The 25,261-nt window shown below is 39.8% G+C and overlaps 1 protein-coding gene and 1 long non-coding RNA gene across 2 annotated transcripts; one reads left to right on the top strand and one right to left on the bottom strand.

Moving 5' to 3' along the window:
• Positions 1–10,544: 10,544 nt before the first annotated feature.
• LOC108166989 (uncharacterized) lies at positions 10,545–20,092 on the bottom strand. The gene is made up of 2 exons (XR_001777390.1): positions 19,850–20,092; positions 10,545–12,873 (listed from the first exon to the last, which is right to left on the bottom strand). It is a non-coding gene; the product is annotated as an uncharacterized LOC108166989 (long non-coding RNA).
• A 1,249-nt stretch (positions 20,093–21,341) lies between these two features.
• pou3f1 (POU class 3 homeobox 1) lies at positions 21,342–24,921 on the top strand. Its single transcript, XM_008431089.2, has one exon. It carries the CDS (start codon positions 21,669–21,671, stop codon positions 22,794–22,796), a length of 1,128 nt encoding a protein of 375 aa, XP_008429311.1. The 5' UTR covers positions 21,342–21,668; the 3' UTR covers positions 22,797–24,921.
• Positions 24,922–25,261: the final 340 nt, after the last annotated feature.

Genomic DNA, 25,261 nt, shown 5'->3' with positions numbered 1-25,261 from the left:
GGAAAGGGGGTATGCAAGAATAGGTTGCTATCACAATGGAAAAAGGGGCAACAAAGCCAGGAGACAACGGTGGCAAGAAGGGGCGAGAGAGTTGGAGGGGCTCAGCTCAAGTGATTAATGGTGAATCTGGGATATAGTGGACCAATGGGAAAACCCATCCTTGTCTCCATTCTCGTTCCTTCTACCCCCTTCCTCCTTCTACCCCATCCTTCTGTCCTCACAACCCCACCTGTGTAACCATTCATAACTGTCTTGGGAGGGGCAGTTCAGACTCACTGATGTACCCCTTTGTTTCCTTAAAGAAAAAAGCAAGAAATGCATCTACCCAAATTCATTCCTTGAATTACTTTTAGAGAAGGCATAGTTCACATTAACATATTTAATTAAACAAAGTTACATTATTTTATTTGGATCAACAAACTCTGAAAATATCCCAGATCTTTCTCTAGAACCATTGGTTTGTTGTAACAAACCAAGACAACTGAGGCAGTGAGCCAAGGCAAAGTCCTGCAACAGATTTTATGTTATTATATAAATTGTTATCCCCTCTCATTGTGACTATTGCAGTTGATTTTGTACATAAACCCAGATATTATGCCCTTTTGTAATTTACAGCTTATTTAAAAATGTAGCTTAATTGTCAACAAGAATGAAAAAATATCAACAAATTACATCAGAAAGGACATCAACACTGGAACAAGTCACACACTTCACCACTTCATATCCCCTTCTCTGTTATGATCGTCAGCTTTTTGAGTTTGGGTTTTCTATTTCAAATCTTCCTTGTGTTTTTGTGTCATTGCTATTTTTGGTATTGATCTTCATTTGATAGGTGGTGCCTATCTCCAGCTAATGTTCCGGGCGAGAGGCAGGGTTGCACCAGTACTACTAGTAGCAAAACAGTTGATTATGACTATGAACTGTTGAAGTAGTTGACAGTCATATAGTTAAACACAATCACAGTTGACTATGATTTTTGCCACTACTGTGTTTGCGAGTTAGAAGAAAGAACAGTTTGAAGAAATCATTAAAAGTTCAAAATTAACGCCATCTAAACTTCTGTCTAAATCTGTACATAATAAGAAGAAAAAGGACGGTGCTAAGGAGAAGGGAAGTGGGTTAATTGGGAGTCCACATAATTGATAGGAAGTCATTGATTTCAAAGCATGATAACATCCACACTTCTGTCTATAATTTCAACGGTTAAGACGGCCACTGACTGACACTGGTCATCATGTGAAAAAATCTTTCTGGAAGGAGTAGAGAAGAAATGTTATGTGTCTATCTAAAAACGTGCATGTACAACCGCTACACTTTGCTCACTCTGTCTTTGACTTTGGCATAGAGCTCTGAAATGGCATCAAAGTGGTCCACCAGCTCATCTCAATCCCATCCCTTGGTCCCTTAATCCCCATGTTCCACCTCCAAACCCACGCACCCCAGCACCTACAATCAAAAAGGAAATTAAATGATTCATTATGTCTTCCCGCCTTCTCGACTAAGTAAAAACATAAAAAATAAAAGAAAGGGCTTCAGGAAATCCTTTTACAATGCTTTTACATTCTTCTGTTTCCCTTGATTTGCCCTTTCTAACTGAATAGTACATGATGGCACTTGACGGAGGAGAAGTGGAGGAAGATGACGAAAAAGCAAAAGAGAGAGAGTGAGTGAGAGTGAGGGAGACTAAAATCAAGTGTGACAACATATGAATTTCAAATTTCTGAGGAGACATCAAAGTGCACCATCCGGGTGTCTCCTCGACAAGGACACTTTCTGATTTTTAATTCCATACCCTGATTGTATCGCTGAGGCCCTAACGAAGAACGGAGCAGCAGTGCTGTAGAGTGGCATCAGGCAGTGAGAGATAGATGAGCAAGGGAGAAAGCGAAAGGGGAGGGCAAGGAGAGAGTAAGAGAGATCAGAGGGGGTTAGAAGGAATAGATAGAGATGGAAGAGGAAAGAGAGAAGAGAGAAGAAAGGACAGCCTCATCCAAACACAAGCAGCCGGGCCCTTTGTTGTCGAAGTGATCATAGTTCCTCTTTTATCAGACAGAAAGATGGAGAGAGGAGAAAGGAAAAGAGACACAGGGAGTGAAAGTGATCCACTCCTTTTTCCGCTGGGGTGACAGGGACATGGGTGGAAGGAGGGCAACTTTTTTCACCCTTTGCACAAATCCTATCAAGGCTCCTCTTCCAAGGACTCATCGCTATGTGTGCCCTTTGAGAGCAAATACTAAGAAGTAAAGCTGGAAGGGCATGTTACCAGTGCACCCTCTTTAACCAGAAACAATTTGCCTGCGTACACCCAGCAGCTCAGTCATGTGCCAATACAAACTGGTAGACTCTGCTAATCCTCCGTCCTGCTCAGTGCTTTCCCATTTAGACGGCAGATCACCACTGTAGCAGCCTAATTGCCTGGGAGAATCTCAGCAGGAATGTGGCATGCTTCTGGCTTCCACGTTCCTGCCAAAACTCAATGCCAGCACTGCTGAAGCGGGAGCCTTGCCCAATCAGCATCCACGCCAGAGGCCTTATAACCCCAAACAATGCCCCATGATGGGCACTCCCTGCAAGGCCTCACTGGAAACGGATGGGAAACCCCAGGGAAGACGCATAGAGGTTGCAAAGGTCATGTCAATGGCACATAACTGCTCAAAGGATGATATCAAGTTCTAACATGCAAACACACACTGAAACTCACGTTAGGTGCACTTAATTTTCCTTTTGACCCCTCTTTTCTCTAATATATGGAAATCATTTTGAATATAAATGAGAATACAGTGAATATTTTGACATCAACCTTCGGGAAAAAGTAACTCAGACAGACAAATGCACACCAGATTTGTCAGATTTTTATTAGCATAAAATGTCTAAAACCATGTAGGCTGTCATTGTCCTTTTACTGTTACCTACTGTTGCACTGTCAAGTTAAATTCTTATAAATATATTGACGTTTGTAGTTATGAGCTGGAAAATTGTGATAATATTAAAATAGCGTAAACAATTTTGCGCATACTGTATGTTTTGAAAGCGTTGATCTGAGAAAGGAAATTTTGAAAGTCAAATTTTCTCTCTTGAAATGTGCTGTATTCTAGTTTGTGACAGGTTTGGATTCCCAGCAGGCCAGTTTAGCATCAAGTCATGCTGTTGTAATACATGCAGAATCTGTTTGAGGTTTTCTATTGTCTTGATCAAATAAGAAACAGCTTGCCTAAATGCATAATCTGGATGGGAACATATGTTGAGCCAGAATCTGGATGTATAGCTCAGCATTAACGCTGCCTGCACAGATGTGCATGTTAGCTGCGATGCTGCCTCCTTCCATAATATCATGACTGCTGCTAACAAGATCATGTATTTCATTGTAGAGGGCACTAGTGTTGCTGTTGTTTTTTTTTTTTTCCAACAAATGTCAAATGTTTCAAGTGTTGATTTTTTTATTTCAAAGACAGTTTTTAACATGCTTTCTTTATTACCTTGCAACTTCTCGGTGTGAGTTGCATTTGAAACGTAATCAATTACGGATTTAATGATGGCACTTGACTTAATGTAAGTCAAGTGCCATGACTTTGTTGCATGACTTTGTGTTTTTGTGTTTGTTACAATGTAAAGCATGTTGAAATGCCTTGTTGCTGAAATGTGCTATACAAATAAAATTTTATTTGATTGAAGTAGAGAAAAAGTGTTTGTACTTGTGCAAAAATGTGCTTTACCCATTGCAGTGAGAAAGTGCTGCAGCGTTTCTTCTCAGTGTTCTAAACTGGGGGAAAGATGGACTCTCATATTGAGCCTGCTTCTGTCAGAGGTTTATGCATATTAAAAATGAATGGTTCCTCTCCACTGCTGCTATGTGCTTGCTTAAGGTATGCTACAGTAGAATCAGTCATTAGGTCATATGGTGGCAATTGGCAAAATTTTATCAATATTAAACAGGCACAGCCAATGGGTAGACTCTGCTAATCTGCCTACTGTCCAATTTGCCTCATTTCAGCAGGAGACAAATAGATCTGAAATTAACTATATCTTTTGTTTTTACAGAAAAGGATTAAAATGTAATCTGTTCTGACACATGCAATTCCTCAGTAGACATACAACTTTTGTTTCAGCCTAATGTCAGTCATGTTTTGAACATGCTCACTCTAAGTGAGGTGAGATCCAGAGTGACTCCCAGTTTTTTGTAAGTGGTTACAATTGACAGTTGTTGGCTTAAAAAAGTGATGTTATTACATGTTGATGAAGATCACCAACACGAGACAAAATACACATAAAGTAGTAGTAGAAGAAGATTCTTGCAGCTGTCAGTGTCAATGCTGTACATCTGTACTTAATTTAATTGATTTATCAGTTGAATACGCAAAACCACATTTCTTCCTGACATATGATATGACTGACCTTCATTTTTATAAGTTTGCATTACATTTTTAACGCTAATATATATTCTTTAAATGTGGCTGTTGTTTTTTTTTTTTGCAAAATAAAGAAATTGATACGCCAAAATCAGAAGCTTTTCGTTTCTTTAATGATAATTTGATTTTATTACATTTTCAACACTAACATTTTATTAGAAGTGCATTCATGTTGTTGAAAATGTCACATAGAGGAATACATGACAAATCTCCAACGTCCAAAATAAATTTTAGTGGACAGCAAATATTTTTTATGACCTAGGAAAGACTTAAAGAGGCAGCAAAACCAGTTTAACCGGAGCAATTAATCACTGTGGCAATCACGTCAGTAGTTTAAGATTTAAGCATAGCCCATCTGGAGTTATGGCCCCTTTCATCCTCACCAGAGAGGAGGCAAAGGTGCCGGCACCCACAGCAACACACCTGGGATTTACAGCAGTTTTACTACTACCTGTCATATTAGACTTGATATTTAAAAATGATTTGAAATATGTTCGCCTGGTAGGTGTGAGTCTACAAGTAAAAATCCTGAAAAAAGTACCTTTAAATTCTTCTTAAAAATATTAGACTGAGTACTGAAACAAAGTTTCTTTCTGAAATTTGTTAAAGTTTGCAAATCTAGGTTTTTATTGTATAAGTCGAAATGCAGAAATTAAAACTTTTTTGCTTGTCCAACCAAAGTGGCTTGTCCAACCACCTTTTTGCTTGACCAACACTTTTTTAACTTCTTCACTTTGCAGTGACACATTGCATTGTACAAGTTTTGTCATTTATGAGAAAATATAATGCAAAGTAGAATTCAACAATGGATTCAGTAAGGAACACAGCAAACATGTGGAAGAGAGTGCTCTGGTTGGATGAAACCAGGATTTAATTTTATCAGGTATGCACAAAAAACATTTTGTGGACGAAAGCTAGTATTGCACATCAAACCGAGATACCATGGTGCTGAGGGAATACTCTCTTTAGCAGGGTCAGCGAAACTGATCAGTGTTTAGGAGAAATGGCTGGAGCTTTATACAAGAAAATATTAGGGGAAACAAACCTATTGAAAGCAGCAAAAACTCTTAAACCCGGACAGAGTCTCTGTCAAGCAGGACAATTACTCTAAACATATAACTATAGCTATCATGCAATGGTCCTTTTTCAGTTATATTGAGCTTTATGTTGGTTTAGCATTCAAACTCCCAATAAAATACTCTGATGTTGGAGGTTGTAAAGTAACAAAAAGTGAAAAAGTTCAAGGGGCAGGAGAACTTTAGAATAGTTCTCTATATCGTGCGCTTCTAACAGCTCAGAGAATTGCAGCAGAAGGTCAGGCAAGCCGATGCCATGTGAACCATCTCATCCTAATACACACACTTGCAGGAGCCCCTCCTCAGCCATGGAGTGGGGTGAGCAGTGAAGCAGCTGGGAGACGTGGAGCCACAATGGCCCTTTAGGGCGAGACGGCCCTAATCCATCCCGCGTCCGACAGCGCCGGTGAAAGGAGGCCTGTCAATCATGGCACGGCACCCTCGGGTCTCAGAGATGGGCTTGCTCAGATGTAGGATTTACTGTACCCCCTCTTTTCTGTCTTATTAAAATCTCTTTGCAGACAGACTGTGATACGTGCACGTGGGTACAAACACACCCACAAATGCACACAAACAGCTCAATGCTTCTCATCTGTCAAAGCTGAATATGTCATGATGACGGTTATGTGCAATTTCATAGTTTGGAGTTATGCATGTTATTTAGAATAAAATATAAAAGTACAAATGTGAACTGTTTTCACAATAAACTCTAACCTCAAATCTCTACAAATGACACATTCACAACAAAATTTGATTAATTTTTTTTATTTATTGATTTATTTTTTTTGCTTGATCATTATACAGATAGATTGTTCTTTACTTGATTGAATATGCAATGAGAATGTTTTTGATTGATATGAAAAGTTGCACATAATTATATGCTGATAAGGGAGAAAGTCATGTAGAGGCCAGAAATAGCTCATGATCATTTTGGGTACATTTCGTTGACGTGTTGTTTCCTCCCTCACAAACACTAACACAAACTCATAGTCCTAGATGGGAAGGTAACTATAGAGGGGGAAAAAATGCAAAAGGCAAATACACATGCACAGATACACACACTCTCACTGACACACACAGAGAAAGAGTAAACACTTATTTAGAGGTGTCAGACACTACATGTAATATCCTCTGGCACAGTGGCTGTTTGGGTGCATGTGTGCGTGTTGCAATGAGCCGTCAGCTGAGCTGAGCTGCATGCTGTCCGTTGCAGTTGGGTGATGGTGATCAAATCTAACAGACAGTGAGGACTGGAGCACACTCGCTGCCTCTGAGACACGGAGGGAGAGAGAGGGAGTGCACCGAGATCGCCTCTGGCCACCATTATCTCTTCAGTGCATGACTGTGTCCATGTGAGTGTGACAGTGTGAAAAAATAGTGTTTGTTTACTTGCTGCATGCTTGTGTGTGTGTTGGCGTGTTCGCATGTGTGTCAGCGGATGTGACCGAGTGTGTGTTCGTATTTGCTGGTCAGCGTGCTGAAATCCTAATAACTGACTGGGGGATAACTACATGACAAGAAGACACTTCTTCCCATGTAGGCTCCAGAGAAGAAAAAAAAATAAAATAAAAAACCTTCCTGTCAGGTTTGATGCTACTTAAACTTTGTTTCTTCTTATTCATTTTTTGTCATTATTAAAGTTCAAAAACTTTGAAAATATTCTTCTCTTTTGCAAAAGTGAATAAATCAAGTCAATAAATCATAAGGACAGTTCATAATCTTTTTAAGGTACAGTCCTGTTAACAGGTGTTAAGCAGTTTGCATCACACCTACAGCAGAAGATTCTCCTCGCATCTTCATCTAGTATTAATCCAGAGGATGGCACTAACGGATACTCCTGGAAGACCCAGCACATACACAACTAAGTCCTGCTGACCTAAAACCACTCCATTCTCAAGAACATAATCACAGTTTATGTAAAACCTAATTATGAACATTTAAATTTATGTCATTTTTGAGTATGGAAGGGTCATATAAAGAGTTTTTGGTTAAAGTAACTCCCTAATAGATAAATAAGGCTGTGCACTAATAATAAACCACAACAACAGTTCCTCTTATTACACTGCTTTACTTTTTTAATAAAGTTTTCCAGCACAGATTTGACCTTTTCCTTTCTGATTGTGTGTTTTACTCAAAAAAATCTACACAACAAGCATCACTTTCCACCTCATGCTTTTACTGTTTATGCATTTGTATATACCTATAACACTCCACACCAAAGTAGTGTAAAGAACAGCTAGCAACAGTAACCCTGGAGGCCCAGCCACATGTTGTCAGTCAGCGGTGCGAAGGTTTTGGGGCCTACGTGAAAAGAAGTGGGACAAATTGTGTACTAAGCTCAATGGTCATATTATAGTACTATTAAGTCAATCTGATTATGAATTCATTTCATAACATCGATATCATGTCTCATTAAATTCACCACCAGGAGCACGTCATGCCAAAAAGCCACCTAGGTTACCAATAGTGTCGTAATAAGTGAGTTATAGTTTGAAATGAAGCCAATTATGTTGTATTTTAGCTTCAGGGATCATATAATATCTTCTACTTTGAATAAAGATAGAATTAATTTAAACAACCTGAAACTCACTTTCACTGCTACAAAAATATCTTTCAGTTCTGAAGTTCTAACCCAGAGGGCACAGTTTGGCTGAAATTAGAAAAAAAAATTTAAATTTTAAAATATGTTTCATAAAAAAAGAAAGTTATGCATTTGTATATTGCTATTATTTCACAAGGTAATTGTGTTTCATAGAAAAAATAGAATGTAGACATTTTGAGAATAAAGCACTCCAGTGATGAAAAGGAGACATTTGAGCAGCAGTTTTTTTTGAATGATTTCCGTTTGATTAATAATGATTTCTAAAATTAAACTACTAAAGGAACAACTTTTGCTCTGAATGTGTAGATTGCCTCTACAAACTTTGTTTCATTTTATTTTAGTCTGTCAAATTTTGCTTTTACTCAGTTTACAACATGTAGATATTTTAGTGTTTAGTGTTTAGTTAATGGCAAATGAAACATTTTTTAGTCTTTTTCTCTGTAACCAAAAGGGGAAGAAATTTACTTTTTAACATAAAGTAGGAAAATAATTTTACACTTACTACTAATCGTGCAATGCCAGTGATGGGAGGAAAACACTGCCTCAGCACATTACATTTGTTCATTCTTGCTGCAGTTGCAGGGAATTATAACGTGGAGTGCTAGAAGTTTGTAATTCATATCTAAAACGGAATAGCCTTTTTGTCAGTGAACAGACAAAAAGGCTAAAACTAATGCTGTGTGTGTAGTTAGTTGATAGCTGGGGCAATAGGAGAAAAATAGGGATTTGTAACTTGTGAGTTAAATTACAAAGACATACACTTGTAAATCAGTTTATTCAAACCGATTTACAATCAAACCCATCAATTTTCAGCTGTTTTTTTTTTTACTTTTTTTTTTTTGTTATTTCTATTTTGATGTGCTCACCAAACTTGATATTTCTTTTTACTTTATGAGACATATTTAAAAATATCAGGTTTATACTTTTTGTCTGGCCAAAAAAGTTATTCAAAAAAAATAAATAAATCTTTAAAACGGTGATGAGTCTGAGAACAGAACACAGCCCAGAGCTTTGCTGGCCTGGAGACCCACATCATTTAACATACTGCCAACACCACTCTGCCTCTGCACCCGGAGCACCCCACTCACTCCATCCACACATCAGTCACTGCTCATACTGTGTTTGTGTGTGCGCAGGTGTGTGTGTGTGCGTGCGTGCGTGCGCGTGAGTACGTGTGAGTGTGTGTGTTTTGAGGAAGAAACAGAGATGAATGACTGCCTAATCACTCACACAATGCAGCGAGGCCCCATAATGAAAACCACCGATAAGAAAAATTAACATAAAACCTAAGTAGTACAGGACAAGACAGTGGACATAAATAAAGAAGGCCCATGCAACATAAATCTAAACTATAAACACAAACACTGACAACACACTCATGTAACTGAGAGGCTTCCTCACTCCAGGCTGGGGAAAAAGACCCTGGAGCACATGTGCTCGTATCTGCTTTATCCTCATTTTTACTTTTTGCCCGCTCCCGCAGAGCTGGGTCCTCCGCTCATAGCACGGTGCAGTAAGTTTTAATGGTAAATCAACAAAGGGGCGACATGAAAGAAAGGCTAGCTTTCCAGTTTGCAGGGTGAAGAATTATTCATCAGCACTGTAGTGTTGCACTGCAGGCGAAAATCCTGCAGCAGCGCTCCATTTTAATTGCCAGAAAATGACTGTAAATGATACACAGAGAGAGAAGGAGAAGGGGGCCCAAAAGGAGAGAGAAAGGAAAAAGAGAGCTGGAATCAGAGGTATAAAGAACTGGGGAAAAAAAAGAAATCCCCCACTACCAACAGCTGCCCCCCAAAATTGAAGGCCGTGGTGATAAAAAGCTATGTGGCAATCACAGAAGTGGAGTGTCCCCCCACCCTCTCCAGCAGTCTAAAAAAGCGATAGTGAAGGGAGAAAAAGAGGACAGGAGGGCGAGGGGGAGTGCCATCAAAAAAGGAGTGGTGGGATTAGGTCTGAGAGAGAGTTTACTACGCTCTTTTTGTGCGCCGAACCTGCAGGATTAGAGATAACAAATGTTAGCTGAGGAGGAGCACCTGCTGTGAGCTGAGAAGTGGAGGAGGAGACGTGGAGGAGAGGGGAGGAGTGGAGAGACGAGCTAACCCGCTAAAACACCAAAATGGGCTTTTGCTGCCCCCCGTGCAGAATTAGAGGAAAGAGGGTCAAAGGAAGAAGGGGGGAGAGAGGGAGAAGCAAAGAAGTGGATGGAACGGGTACAAAGTAAATTTGTAATCATCAAACAGATGAAGGAGGGGAAGTATTGTGGGAGGGTGGGGACTGAAGATGCTGCTCTGTGGAGCTCAGATCCCACACTGCTCGCAGCAACTCCAACTTTTTCTCTGGTGATCAAACTTTATGTAGGAAAAATTAACAGAAAAGAACTAATTTCTTACCAATTACTAGCTTCTTGTTTGTTCCTCTCATTGAGGCCTTACTGCCCTGCTCTTTTTCTCCGTTGTATTTTTTTTTTCTCCTCTCCACATCGCTTTGGGGAGACGTGGCTAAAATTACAGCTGGGGCCTTGGGACCTCACTGTCTGTTCTCCTCAGTGACCCCAGCCCAGGCAGCACTCAGACTGGTCAATCAACAATTAAAAGCCTGTCTGTAGCCACTAACTCAATTCAGCCACTCAGCTTAGTGGTCTGTTAGAAGCAAGTCTCTCAGACAGAACTGAGACAGCCTTAGAGGCATGGACTACCCTGCTTCTCACACACACGCACACACACGCGTACAAAAAGGGTCTTGCTGCTGCGATCACGCCTACGCAACCTTATGTCTGAACCTCCGTAGGGAAGGCATAAAAATAATCCCTTTTTTGGGTAAACAGGAGTGGAAACAAATGTGACAACAAGAAGTAGGAGAGATCTACCTTGAGTTCTGGCCTGGATATAAATGTTACAAGCTCTTTCGGTAGTTGATTAGTGCAACAACAAAAAATGTCTTAACTACAATCAAAAGTACTTGACACAAACTAATGCAAGTACGATTGGATTGTCAGCTATGAAGCACCGAATCTGGAAGGCCCATCTGATTGTTTAAATGTAGCAGTTCAAAGATGTGGAGTTTCAAATACTTTGGGCAAAAAGTTGTTGCACAAGTAGAAAATGGAGCGACTACAGATCAGTGGATGGGTTTAAAAGATGCAGCGGTGGAAGCGACATACGCACGGAGGCCTCAGTTCCCAACACAGCCATCTAAACTATGGCTGTGAGTCCTGGCCCACTGACCTTTGCCCCATGTCTTCTCCATCTCCCATAACCCACTTATTTGTCAATCTACTGTGAAATAAAGGCCCCTAGAGCCAAAATATTCTTTAAAAAAATAAATACACCAAATAATTTGTATGTTTATGTTACATTGATTAGAAGACTTAAGGGTTATAGTCATTTTTCTTAAATTGGCATTGCAAAAATTTAGCTCTTTTGGTGATATTTAAATAATGTAGAAGCAAAAATAGTTCACCTATGTCAGCTGTTATGGCAAAGAAATTTACATATCCACTCTATATCCTCTATATCTAAATTATTAGATGTAATGTTCAGGAAATAATCCTCCACAAATCACTGGACACAAAATAAACAAACTCGCCACTCCTTTTCACTCAAACAAGTTTTAGCTACTATGGTCATTTATTTGCAGCCTTGTCTTTGAACCCGTGGAGAGGATGTTTCGTTTGGGAAGCAGGAGTAGAAGCGGGCATGACAACAGCAGGCAGGAGTGATTTACCTTGAGGTCTGGCATGGACAAAAGGTCACAACCTCTCTTGGTTAACTGCACCTCAAACTGAGGGTTTAACCCTTCTTAGCCTTCAAAACCGACTTTGACCTTTTCTTAGCGCTGATGTTAAGCAATTTACTGTAGTGGATTGTTGGTCAGTGTGTATGCGTGCGTGCGTGCGTGCGTGTCTTTGTGTGTCTGAGAAATTCAACATTTGACAGACACACACCCATTAAAGTAAAATGAGCACAAACATATGGGTGCTGGTTCTCACTCTCAGCAGACACACACTTCACTCACCCCATATGTTTCCTGTTTTGACTGTTTAATCTTTCACTCACGGCTTCAAAAAATAAATAAATAAAAAAAGATTTGAAAATGTAAAATAAAAACAAAAGCCAGAGAATAACTGCAGGGGCTGGTAAATGAAGCATAAAGACCCCGAGTGACCGAGGGGAATTATTTGGCTCCATTAAGCAGGCATTAACATGAATTACTATCTAATTAAAATTAAACAGCTCATTAATAACTTTGCGGTGGGGCCTTAGTGTGGAAGTTCTCCTGAGTGTGTGTGTTTGGAGTGTGTGTGTGTGTGTGTGTTTGAGAAAGCAAAGCTGTGTTTGAGTAGTGGCCAAGAGAGCAATCGAGTGGAGTAAACCTAAGCGGTCGCCCCAGAGGAAAGTCGGGGCCAAAGAGGGCTACATGTGGAACATGAGTGCACTCAAAAAAGATGTTCCTCTTCAAATAAAGTTAAGTTTAGTCACTGTTTAATTGTGCAGCATAAAGGACAAGAACTGTTAGGAAAAACTTGCACCACTGTGACTCAGAGGATAAGAACTCAAACACGTAAAATCATGACATCAAGCAGATGGAAAACCCGCAGACTACAGCTGATAAGATAAGAACGCCAAATTAAATTGAGTGAAGATGAGAACCTACCCAGTTTACATTTGAATATTTGCACATACAGTGAAAAACTGGGGCAGTATGTGCAAGATACATTCACTCACTCCTACAGCGTCCGTTTGGGGTCGTGGCCTCCATGCTGGCAAGCAGCTCAGCACTGCGGGGCCTGTCAGGGAGACAAGAAGACAGAAAAAGGTAGTCAGTGTCCTGGACTTTAATGATAAAGGGAGAAGAGAAAAGGCGCTAAATCCAATTCACCTCTTTCCCCTCATTCTTAGCCCTTAAACCCATACGACACCAAGGGGAAAGGCGTCTCGATTGTTTCTGAAGGGAAGGTGACAGCAAAGGGGAATGGCTTTCTAGCCCTTAAATGCTTACTTTTTCTTAGAAGTACACTTAAAAAAATTATGAAAAAACACAGGACTTACAGTTCCACACACAAAAGCAAATATTTTCTGAGTTCAGGGGTTTTATCGGCGTAGTGACCACTGAGTGGACTGGAGTATTTTATTTGTTCTCTATTGATGTAGATCATAGTTAATTGGTTTAAAAATATGAAATTTAAGAAAGAAAATTAGTAGAAATATTTCTCCTTTTAGCATCCGTAAAACCACTCAAATTTAGTTCGATGCATTCTGATGTATTTCTCCAGTGAAAAACAATACAAAATAACTAACATTTTGGCATCATGAATATATGAATCATGAATATATTTAAAATATCAAAGATCTAAACACATTTTTAAAAACATTACACATGTTTATTTCTTGTTTGGTTAACTTTGGTATTATGTTTTCAATGTTAGCCTGCATGGGTGGAAATCCATGTAGGCTGACATCTGCTACAGGACTGATAACTGATTAAATGACCTGTAACATTAAGTCATGTATGTCCATATTTAGGAATTAACAAAAACTGATCTTGAATGTGCTTATTGAATAAGTGTTAATTGGACATTTTAACAGCTATCTGCTCTTAAGAGCTATAAGTATTTACAGACAGTATCTCATAAGGTATTTATGTGCCTTAAACTTTCTCAGTTTTGTCACAACTATAAATTTCCGTTAATGTTATTGTGATTTTTGTAAGACAAGACCAACACATAGTCATGTCGTACAGAGAAATGAACCTCCACCCTAGTCTCCAATCAGCCTTTCATACTTTGATTTAGATGTGCCTTTTACAATTCACATGACAGATTGAACAGTGATCTTTGAGATATTCAAAGTTTGAGATTTCTTTTATTATTCAAACTGTGGCTCATAATTCTATATATTTTCTTACACCTGTAGTTCCTTGGTCATTATGAAGCTGTTTGATCACTAATGACGTCTAGCAATCATGTGAGGCCTTTACTGACAGCTGTAATTGTGCTGAAATTTATTGCATACATGTGGTTTCTATCTATTATTTGAGTAACTTCCGATTGGTTGTAAATGATTTTTTTCAGTGGTTTTAGTGTAAATGGTAATTAAAACATTTGTGCAAAACATTTTTCAGATTTATTTATCAATAATTTGAATCAAAAACTATGCATTATTATATTTTTTTCTCTTCACAATTATTCACTATACTTGCATTTATTTGTCACTTAAACTCTCAATGCAGTACAATATATTGTTGTCATTGCATTGAGAAAAAGTTCAAGAAGTGAGAACAAGAGGTTGTAAGATGGTGAAGTGTATCTGCCATGAAGTGCCTGCAGATAATCCAAGTCAGTTCCACAATGAAATAACTAAATAAATGTATAGTCTACTTTTGTTGATTTATTTTCTAATGTGAGCTTTAATACTCATTATATTAAATGTGTAATGCACAACATTTCAAAATATCAAACTTTGATTTTATGTAGGACCTTTTAGTTGAGTTGTGGTGAACTTGTTGAGAGTTCCCAAAGTAAATTCTGATATGGAACCCATACGGTCATTTACTGACTCTCTTTGGATTCATATAGAAATAAAATATACATCGTTCCAAACAACTGAACTGGCACCTTTACCAGTACTGATTCTGCTGATCTGGATAAACACATTCTTTACAGTGTGAAATTTGCAAGTTCTGAGCCATAAGTCAGATTTACAAGCTCCAACTTCCTGCGCATTGATAGTGGAAACCCATCAGCCAAATCCACAAGATCGCCCAGAAGGAAGTACGACAAAGAAATAATGACAGATAGCTCTTGATGATCAAGAATGAATGACAGGGAAGGAAAGAAAGGGAGTTAGAGCCCCAGATGTATGCCGGTGCATGCATCAAGCATATCCCTCCACCTCCTACCCCTCTCCTTCCTTCTCTTGGCCAGGAGCTGTTTACCTCTCTATCAGCAGCGCTCTCTGAAAGCAGGGACCCCATCCATATTCACCGGCCTCAAATTCCTCTGCTTATCTCCCTCCCAACCCTTGAAAAACCTCCTCGTGCTCTTCTCTGCACATACATACATACATAAACACGTCTTTATGGAGGCGAGAGGCAAACGCGCTGGGCCAGGAGGGGGTCGGGGATAAGAATCACCTTGAATTCAAAGCAGAGGATTGGGGGTCCTCGGTGGGCAGACGAACAGGCAGCAAGGCGCATGGGCTGAAGCTCACACTGGCATGACACAGACAGGTAGACTGAGGCTTTATAGGCTCTGAGTCCAGATGTGTGCGTCTTTGGTAATTCAAAGGATTTGAAATAGGGGCATGTTGTCGTCAGAAAGTGCCTAAAAGTGTACATCTAAAGTGTGGACTTTCAGATTGCATGTCCAAATCTGATTTCTAAATAAGTTCCAGAACAACTAGTGAGAAGGAAATGTTTTCTAATAAATGTGCTCACATCAGTTTGCCAAAGATTACAAATTTTCTCTTCTGTGGGAAAAAAAAAAATCTTGAAAAATATTAAATCAACTGGTCAGACCTCAAAGAAAACTGGAGAAAGCTATCAACCAAGACAAGTTTGATTCATCCACCTCTTTTTACATCCCATAAGCAAAGAAAATTAAACTTGGAGAATACAATTGTTTGTTTGTGACCATAAGACACTCTTTTGTTTTTTTGTTTTTTTTACTTTGACTTTATCTTTTTCATGCCTCAACAAACAATGTATATTTCTTTGGACACCAGAATAAATAAGCAAATTGAACTTAGTGTGCAACAACACAAAAATATATTAAAAAAAGAAAAAGAAAGAAGTAAAACTCACAGGTTTCCAGAAATTTCTCTGACACTTAGCCTGGTGTCAGGCTAAGTGTCAGACTCCAGGCTGACACTTAGCCTGTTTTCAATAAGCTGCTTACACCAGCATTCCTACGGAACTAGTTGTGCTTTTTTTTCTGCAATTCTATCCTGTTTTTCCACAACAATTTGTATCTGTATGTTACTTTTCATAGTATAGGTCTTACAAAAAATATTTTGTTATACAAAATATCAATAATTTAATAATAAAAAAATTGAGCCAGTTTAGTAGGATATATTTAATTATTTATTGTTTTGGAAAGTTTTTCAAATCTATCTGTTTGAAAATCCACAATATAGAAAAATAACATCCAACATGCTACTGTGAATGTGTAGTGGCCTTAGATGGATCTATTTGTAATGATGAAGATTTGTCAAAAGAACTTATGTTTAAGTTATTGAAGTACATTTTGTAACTAAAGCATAATGCATGTGTGTTATATGCAGGATGCTATCCTTTTTGTGAAATAAAATTTCCAGAGCATTTTATCAGTTTCACATAGATTTAGTTTTGGTGACATTTTGAGAACTAGCTGACTTCCCATACAGCCTGTACATACATACTTAAACGTTTGCTAGATACTAGGCCTGTCTTAGTTTGCTTCCTTTCTATTTTGGTATGACTTTTTGCTAACAACATGCATCTATGGGTTCCAGTTTGTGGTTTGTTGACATAACTTACGGATAGGTTGTTATCTTGCTTTTTAAGCTAATAACTTTTTTTCCAAGATGCTATTTACAGTGTGCCATGGTTCTGTCCCCAAGTCTCTCTGATGCAGCTGTTGACTGAGGTTCACTTGAGAATGCCGTAATGATAAGGTATCGATAGGATCTGGACTGGCTTTTGTTATTGATCACAATCACTGATCTGTTGTAAAGTTTTTATGTTCTTTAAAAATAATAATTTTAAATAAATTCTAGGTGTTAAAAGGTGAATCCAAAGATCTCCAAAAGCTTTCATCACACAAAAAACTTTCTGTTTAGGCCACCTCAGAGGTTCCTGACAAATCTAATTGGATTATCTGTTATTCCCAACATGGAGATTCAAATGAAGTGGTCCAAACACTTATGATGGTGGCTGCTTTGAAAAGGAGGGGGATGAGGGGGAGTAGGAGACCAGCTGATAAGCTCTGCGAGTACAAGTTGAGGGCTCAAAGAGCGTTCCGGCAGCAGAGACACATGGAGCAGGAGGGGGGAACTCTACCCCGCTTCCTCTGCGAGCCATGCGTTGTTTTGGGATTGAAGTTGGGAACTCTCTCCTCTACTAATTGCGCACTGGTGGTTTTCATGAATATTCATTCTGGCGTGTTCAGACCCCGCCTAATTAGCCGGGAGATAGAGGAAGAAACTCGCACCTTTTACCACAAGAGATACACACACCCCCCTTCCTTAGCTGCATTCTCAAGGGGATGCTGGCAGAGTAGCCCAAGTTCATTAGCCAAAAAAGAAAGAGGAAAAAAGTTACCTGAAAAGAACAGGACGATTTAGTGTTCAAAATGGATGGCCTACAAGCAGCTTTTTCTTTTGGCGATTGCATATTTAGTGCCTATTACGCATGTCTGTCAAAAACAGTGAAAACAAAATACAATTATCTGATTGAACGACTTGGTGGATATTATTCCACTGTCTGCAGGAGGTACATCGCATGAATTTTAACATCTAAACACGCTCCTGCTGCTGCCCCAAATGTTCCCCCTGGAAATATGAAAAAGGATTATTGATCTGCAGTGAGGCTGAGTACAAATCAAGGATCCCTTCAGAAAGTTTTGAAAAGGGGTGACCAGATCTGGGGGGCGAATGTGGGGGGGGGCACTTATAATCTTGAGGTAGCACACCAAAACTGAAAGTCATACGAAAAATTCAGGAGTTTTATTCTGATGTTGCAGTGAATCTCTACAACCTAGAACTTGCTGGAGCTCAAGGGAACCAAACAGAGTGTGCCTCTTGGCAGACCCTCAACATACTCTGTTCCCAGGGGGCTATAGTTACCTTTTGTCCTATGGTCTTAGAAAGTCTACCTATATGGTTGTATTCTGGCAAACAGTTTCTGACCAGCTGCCTATTTTTTCTTTGAATGTCTACTTATTTTTCTACTTTTTTTAACTTCTGTTGTATCCAAATGCCAAAAACTAGTCTTATTGGTTATTATGAGTAATAGGTTTAAATGTTCTTCTTTGTTTATTGTGATTTACTTAAAAAGTGAGACTTATTATGTAAAATCTTGAATTTTTAAAAATAAAAGAATCAAAATATGATATCAATAAAAAAAAGAATATATTTTCTCTAACAAGACGTCTTGTTAGTACGAGAGATTGTAGCCCCAAAGCTTCCGGCCCCCGCCGATCCGGCCCCCCTTAGAGACGCCACTGGTCTGAATTAAAAGAGATTTACGCGTCAGAACCGGTTTAAAAGCCGCAAATTCAGAAGCTGCATTTTATTTTAAAATTGATTGACACCTTCCTGTGTTATTTTTATCGTCTATCTGAAAATTTCAGAAAATGCAAAGACAGTTTTAGAAACTCTTCAGACGCTTTCATCGTGTTTCTCTGCATATCCCAAAGCAGACGGGAAATGAGAGAGGAACTTCCTGTCTCCTGACAATAACTGCTTTATAATAAGGTATAAGTTAAGAGACGATTGCTATAAATGCTTTCTAAATTTCCTAAATTACAAAAACTGGAAAATAGTTGCGTGTCTAAATGAAATATTGATGCAAAATATATCGAAACTATAATTTGGACATAAAAACGTAACATGCAGTTTGGATTACAAGTCTGAACTCGTTCCGCTTCTCATTTTCTGTAACGCATTCCCACATCTGTATCATAGGGAAAACTGGCAAAAAAAAAAGTGAAGCATAAATCATAAAATCATGATGTCATATAGATACAAAGAACACTTATTTTTCCTAAAGGAGGTCACTCAACTTCCTCAACACTCATCTCCGCGGTTCACACTCGGATCGCTCTGTAATTCCATCCTTTATTCACTTTTTTTCCCTTTTCAACCCATCATATCGCGCTCATTTGCAGCCGTCTTTTCCCTGAGCGGCCCGTCCCTTCACAGCTGAGTTCTGTGTGATCCCCTTTCATCGGGCGCACCATGGAAACCTTGTGCGTCCTGGCAAAAATGCACCTCAGCGCAACAACAAGGCCGTATTCTTTCCCCTGCAAAAAAGGGCCCAAAGCATCTGGAGCTTTTCTCTTTTCCAGCAGCTCGTCGCTGGCATGGCAAAGCACAAGCCTGGGTCTGTGTGACAGAAACCAGCGCTTTTTATAGACTGGAGGAGACAAGAGTGACTGAATGGCAAACGCGTCTTTATTAACTGTGAGCTGCGTGGAGCTTCGGGTCCCTCAGAGCAAGCGACACGCCGGATCTCTCAGGGGGTTTACGTACAAATTCCAAGAAGTTTGCTGTTTGGAATATCTCGAAATATCAATATAATATATTGCTTTCTCATTTAAATAATATTTCCGTACTCTTCTCAAACAACTGATTGCATTTTTAAAAGCCTTATTTTATGATTTCATTGCAGAAAACAGTATTCCATGAACCCCCCCCGTCAATTTACACATTCAATTAAGCATTTTTAATGTGTTTTGCGAGTGTCGCAGAGTGATCACTGCTTTCTCTCTTTAAAAAAATATATTAATTCATACGCCACGAGGTAACAGATTGGATTTACTTATTGATAAATTGCATGGAGACGCGTGAAGAGTGTCCCCCACTTATTCCAATAAATATATAAAGGACGCGTGGGCAAAAACCACGCCTTTCCGGAGATGATGACGAGCACCTGTGACCCGGCCAACATTTTGCACACAAACGCACACCCCCTCACACACACTTTCACACATGCACACTACACTGTTAGCGTAGGAGACAAGGGTACAGCGAGGACGCATCTACAGCAGAAAAGAGACAACTTACCGTTTAGTCATGAAGCTCCGGATTAAAATGAACACCAGAGCCGAGTAACTCCTGTAAAGAGAGAAAAAAAAAAGAACAGTCGCATGGGGCTGAGATAAAAACGGGGGGAAAAAACCCACATTGCTTTTAGGTGAATGATTAAAATGGGACCTTCCCCAAAAAGCAGCTCCTGTTTTAGAAGGAGCGGAACATGCGCCTGATTGCAGAGTTTTGGGCGAATGGAAGGGGAGAGATGTAAGATTTGTTTAAAGCCCCGCATTTCCATTTAAGAACGTGATTGTGTTTGCAAAGATCCCTTTCAATCTTTGCATCCCCACCACCACCACATCCTCCCCCTCCTCTCTCTACCCCTTCAGCGTCTCTGAGGCTGCTTTGCAATTCATAGAATTGGTAATTTGCTATTGGGACAAAACGTGAAGGGAAAAATAATCAGATCAACCGGGTGAGGAAGAGAAGAGTAAGCCAGGAGGAGGAAAAAAAAAAAACAAGAGATTTATCTCTTTAAGTTGCAATGCTTCAAACGATAAATGATATTTGAAAAACATTACACGAGTTGAGTAGAACATCTTGTCAGGAATTATGTTGAAATTAAATTAGATTGTCTTGTTATAGATAATGAAGTAATAATTTCAGCTAAATTTAAAAATAAGGTCCTACAATTTGGGGGCACGTGTAGAAAGTTTTAAAGCGGTGGCCGGACCGGGGNCCTTGAGTGGCACACCAAAACTAAAATCTATAATACAATTCCAAGAGTTTAATTATATTGCTGTCCTATTTTTGGAGAGGCTAGAGTTAGAGTTGGCGTGACATTCAAAACTTGCAGAGACGGAAGGACAAATAAACACACATTATAAAACCTTATCCTCTATGCTGTTAAATGTACATTGTAACAAATATTTCGCAAATAAGCTCATCAAATTTAATGGGGGCTGGAGCCGAATAATGTGAATACTTCCTGTTTAACATTTCACCTGCACGCTGCAGAGAGTCAGGGAAAAGAGCCCCAAACAGAGAGCGTGCATCTTGGCCTATCATGACTAAGTGGGTGGCGATGATGAGGTCTTACAACACTGAAAATTACTGGAGACAATACAAATAAATGACAGACGTGGAGGCTTTTGAAACAGAGCAAATGCTCTCAAATTTGTCACACATTTTCTTCTTTCTAAAGCGCTCACAGACGCATCACATCAGCTTATTTCCGCGCCTCTCGTCGTGTGGGAGGCTGCAGAGCTGGAGAGGATCGCGCCTTATAATCTGTTTAAAACGAGGAGCGCTATAATCATCAGTGACCTATTATAAAGGTGCACGTGTGTGTGAGTGTGTGCAGATGTGTATGTGTGTGTGATAAAGACGGAGGGGGTGAGGAGAGGGGGGATGGGGGGGGGCAACCCTTCAAAAAGATCTCCGTACTCCCCCACGTGGTTATTTGCAAAACAACCGATCCGAACCTGTGGAAACCCAATCAGACCCCGCTGCTGCAGCTCCTGCTCACCTTCTATACCGAGAACATTTAGAAGACACGCAGAGTCTGTGAGCAGGTGCGCACAGAAACTCAAAGAGACATTTCATAAGTAGAACATATGTTTTTTCTCTAACATATGTAACACCGGACCTCCATCCATCGCGCACGCCGTCCTCTGAAAGCGTGCGCCTATTGAGTTTCTCTCCAGTGGGCTTGAGTCGGAGAGGAGCCAATACAAGCCGAGGGGAGGCGTGTCTTCGCTCTTCCCGAAGACCTCCCAGAGCAGGTTGTTGCGTTTTTGGCTCTAAAGCCCGGAGACCTCCGAAGCGCTCGTCAGTTTTCCAAGTTGGAGCCATGGCGACAACAGCTCAGTACATCCCGAGGAATAACTCCTTACCGTCCAACCCGCTCATGCATCCGGATTCGGACAGGATGCACCAGGGGACGACCTACAGAGAAGTGCAAAAAATGATGCACCACGAGTACCTGCAGGGGCTCGCGGCCACCAATACGGGGCATCCGATGAGCCTGACGCACCATCAGTGGCTGCCCACCTCCAACACCGACTGGTCCAGTGGCACCCACATCGGTCAGCAGGAGCACAAAGCCGGCGTTCAGGCGAGCAGGGAGGACTTGACCACCGGCTTCCACCACAGATCTCACCTGGTGCACCAGCAGACGCAGAGCGCGCACCACGGTTCGTGGGCGCCCGCATCTACGCACCACCTGTCCCCGCTGTCCCCGGCTTCCAACGGCCACCAGTCGCTCGTCTACTCCCAGCCCGGATACACAAACCTCAACGCGATGTTGAGTCCACAGCCGGGCGCCCTGCACCACGGCATGCGGGATCCGCTCCACGACGAGACAGGCAGCCACGATAACCAGATGGAGTCGCCCCAGCAGGCTTTCAGTCATCACCAGGACCACTCGGACGAGGACGCGCCCAGCTCCGACGACCTGGAGCAGTTCGCCAAGCAGTTCAAGCAGCGGCGGATCAAACTGGGCTTTACGCAGGCGGACGTGGGCTTGGCCTTAGGCACCCTGTACGGAAACGTCTTTTCTCAGACCACTATCTGCAGGTTCGAGGCGCTGCAGCTCAGCTTCAAGAACATGTGCAAACTTAAGCCACTGCTTAACAAGTGGCTGGAGGAGACAGACTCGAACACGGGGAGCCCCACCAATTTGGACAAGATTGCCGCGCAGGGCAGGAAACGAAAGAAGAGGACCTCCATTGAGGTTGGGGTGAAAGGGGCGCTGGAGAACCACTTCTTGAAATGCCCAAAGCCATCCGCTCACGAAATCAGCACTTTAGCCGGCACTCTGCAGCTGGAAAAAGAGGTGGTCCGCGTTTGGTTTTGCAACAGAAGACAAAAAGAGAAAAGAATGACACCGGTGGGGGTCCCGCACCCGAATATGGAGGACGTATATTCCCAGGCAGAGACCCCTCCACTACACCGCACACTACAGAGTCCTGTGCAGTGACTGTTTTCATGAACAATCCGAGCATTTAGAGAGAAAAATGGGAAAGGGACAGTGGAGTTTTACAGTATTTAAGTTGAACTTTTGTCCTCCCGAAAGGGAGGGAAAAAAAACACACAAGATCAGTTTTTCCTTTTAGTTTTCGGAGATTAAGTTAATCGGATATAAAAATCAGAGGGGAACATAATAGGGAAACAGAAAAAAAAAAAATCGCTAAAACTGATTCCATGCGCATTCAAATTGAAGCAAATATCTTTTATCTACCCAAATCAAACAGAGGAAAAATATATCTAAAGTAAAAGTTGGCTGTACTGAAATGTTAGACTCGATCTCCTCCTCCTGGTGCACCATGAACTCTTGGACATCACTAGAATGAGGTGGTCGTCTGAAAAATGATTAACACTGGAGATAAATGGCTCACACTGAATCAACTTTTTTTGTGCTTTTTCTCAGTCTCAAACTGCTCAACCAGATTTCTGAATATGAGTGCACACTTTCATTATAATATAATTATTTTTCTGTCTTTTTGCAAATACTTTAACTTAAGTGTCTTTACCTGCAAAACGTGTTTTGAATTTTGCTCATCATTTGCTCATCGGAGCAGCTTGTTTTTGTTTATTGTTTGCTGTTTTTCCTGTTTCCTTGATGGTGGATAAGTGTTGGAAAATCGTGAATCATACATCTGTCAGATACATTTACAGTTAAAGTCCAATGCAACAGAACGTTTAAAGTTCTGAGGGCATGCCTTAAAAATAATAAATAAATAATAATAATAATAAAAAGTTTTCCAACTGATCACGTCGAAATGTGCAAACAGCATCAGACGCTAAAATGTATGTTTTTTTTTTTTAAATCGCATTTTTTTTTTTTGTTCTTTTTAGAAAGTATATTCTTTGCATGGAGCACTTATTTTTTTTTTCGCTAATATTATTGTTATTATTATTTTATTGTTTGTTTATAAAAGTGTTGATTCCGTCACCGAAACTGTCTGCTAGTCTGCTAAAACTCAAAACATTTCAAGAAAACATTTGGTCTAACAATAAAACCGAAGAATAACTCAGGTAACTGTAGAATATATCACGCCTGTACATGATTTGCTGTTTGAATCTGATTGCATCTCTACCAATTACCTTCTTTCCATAGAAAAACTGTATTATTTTAGAAAGCTGTACTGGGAGAAAAAGAAGAAGAAGAAAAAAAAAAGAATTTTTTTCTTTTAAATCTATTTATTTTGTTCTCTTTCGACTTGTAAGGAAATCTGAAAATCCCATGCGTTGTGTCATTTCTCAATGTTGGATCAGTAAAAAAAAAAATAGTGATAATAAAAAATGAAGATAAATAATACAGCAGTGCTTTTCAACACGAATGAGGGATACTTTCTTTTTTTCAAGAAAAAAAATAAAATAATAAAAAGAAACGTTTTAGAGAAAATGTTGCCAGGATTATTTCCGATCTGTAAATATGTCCAATATGTAAACTTGTATTTGTTCTGAGATATTGTTTTTGTTTGTTTTTTTCTTTCTTTTTTTTTCTTTCCGGGCAGTTTTGTACACTTACTAATTCCAAGAAGATATTTTAATATGATTTCATTTATGAATCTGACCATTTATATATATAAATATTTATTTCTTAAAAGTGTTTGGAGCTCTTTTTGTTTGTTTAGCTCTGTCGATGGTTTTGTTGTGGATTTCCTTTTTTTTCATTTATGACATTGGTTGTTTGTTGATTGCTAAATGTAGACTGCAAAGTCACATTTATATTTATGTTATAGTAATATTTTATTACTTACATAAAACATATATACAAGAAATTGTCTTGTGTCTTCATTTGGATCCAAAGCAATCGCTGTTTTGTTACCGTTTATTGTAGAGCATCAGCAGGCAAACAGGATGAACATGAAGCTGAGGCAGATCAGACTGTGTTTTTTTTCTCTTTTTCTATTTTTTTTTCTTTAGGTGCAGTGATTGGTTATGTAACAAAGCATCGTTTGAAAGCAGAAGCTGTGTGTACATGTGCTGTTTAAGGGAACTGACAACAGTTATTTTACCTCAGGCATTCCCTGCTAACTTCAGTCTGTGACGCTCTTCAAGTCTTTGTGTAAACGCAGAATTAAATTGTGCAATATTAATGCGAAATTATTGTCTTTTTATTGTGGTGCTCTTATGTTGTTACTCTGATTCGTTTAGAAAAGGCCAAGATAGGCGTTCTTCATTTAGCTTCCCCCCCCCCCCTCTATAAACTATCAGATGACATGTTTTAGGCTTTGAAGGGAGAATTGTGACGACTCTTTGATCTGGCAGAGAAAAATGCCTGGAGGCGCTAAATCAACTAAAGATAAAGACAGAGAGAGAAATACACATAAAGGCCCAAGAGTTGCTAAATGGACGAAAAAGGATTTACAATCTGCAGAATTTTTAAATGTATTACTTAGTAAATCAATGACTTTTATGTTGCAAGAGCGCGATGTT

Source organism: Poecilia reticulata, linkage group LG16 (assembly GCF_000633615.1).
Source record: "Poecilia reticulata strain Guanapo linkage group LG16, Guppy_female_1.0+MT, whole genome shotgun sequence".
Classification (NCBI taxonomy): Eukaryota; Metazoa; Chordata; class Actinopteri; order Cyprinodontiformes; family Poeciliidae; genus Poecilia; species Poecilia reticulata.
The sequence above is the reverse complement of the archived record's forward strand: the minus strand, read 5'-3'. Positions and strand labels throughout refer to the sequence as shown.